The sequence below is a fragment of the Panulirus ornatus genome, chromosome 39, assembly GCF_036320965.1.
Source record: "Panulirus ornatus isolate Po-2019 chromosome 39, ASM3632096v1, whole genome shotgun sequence".
NCBI lineage: Eukaryota > Metazoa > Arthropoda > Malacostraca > Decapoda > Palinuridae > Panulirus > Panulirus ornatus.
In genome coordinates this window covers 5,680,774-5,681,571 of record NC_092262.1, presented here as the reverse complement: position 1 = coordinate 5,681,571, position 798 = coordinate 5,680,774, and the positions used below count along the sequence as shown (strand labels likewise).

The 798-nt window shown below is 45.1% G+C and overlaps 1 protein-coding gene across 1 annotated transcript in view; it reads left to right on the top strand.

Moving 5' to 3' along the window:
- The window catches only part of LOC139761057 (uncharacterized), an 8,513-nt gene extending 8,113 nt beyond the window's left edge, over positions 1-400 (top strand). The window contains exon 3 of the mRNA XM_071684842.1: positions 1-400. This exon is cut by the window's left edge and continues 232 nt beyond it. Coding sequence (XP_071540943.1) covers positions 1-280 — 280 coding nt within the window. The 3' untranslated portion in view covers positions 281-400.
- Positions 401-798: the final 398 nt, after the last annotated feature.

Here is a 798-nt window from a genome sequence, read left to right as displayed (position 1 = left end):
GGAGGCGTGCCCCGTCGAATTCCGGTACTTCGACTACCGTACGGGGAACTGTCAGGTGGACGACACCCTCTGCTACAGGTATTGCGACCTGTGCCTCACGCACTGTACCTACGACGGCCAGATGGTCATAGATCCTTACGACTGTCATAGGTTTTACCTCTGTACCCCGCCCACCGAGGCGCTGTATCTGTGTCCACACGACCAAGTGTTCAACACAGGGACTGGTCAATGTGAGGCCAACGCTGCGTGTGAAGTCTTATGTCCAAGTAAGAACCCTTGAGGTAATGGGGGCGTGTCGTGGGGCACTCCACACCTCTCTCTCTCTCTCTCTCTCTCTCTCTCTCTCTCTCTCTCTCTCTCTCTCTCTCTCTCTCTCTCTCTCTCTCTCTCTCTCTCTCTCTCTCTTCTCTCTCCTTCCCTCGTGACACACAGCTTGCTACAAGCTCCTTCTTGTGAGCCAAAGACTTGGACACAGAATCTCCCTTCTGCTGTGTTTTATCGACTGGTTGTGTCACTCTTGGTTATATAGATCTATTGAATCAAAACCATGTCTTGTAGGGTTTTTATGATTCGGTTATATAGATCTATTGAATCAAAACCATGTTTTTTAGGGTTTTTATGATTCGGTTATATAGATCTATTGAATCAAAACCATGTCTTGTACGGTTTTTATGATTCGGTTATATAGATCTAATGAATCAAAACCATGTCTTGTAGGGTTTTTATGATTCGGTTATATAGATCTAGTGAATCAAAACCATGTCTTGTAGGGTTTTTATGATTTGGTTATATAGATCT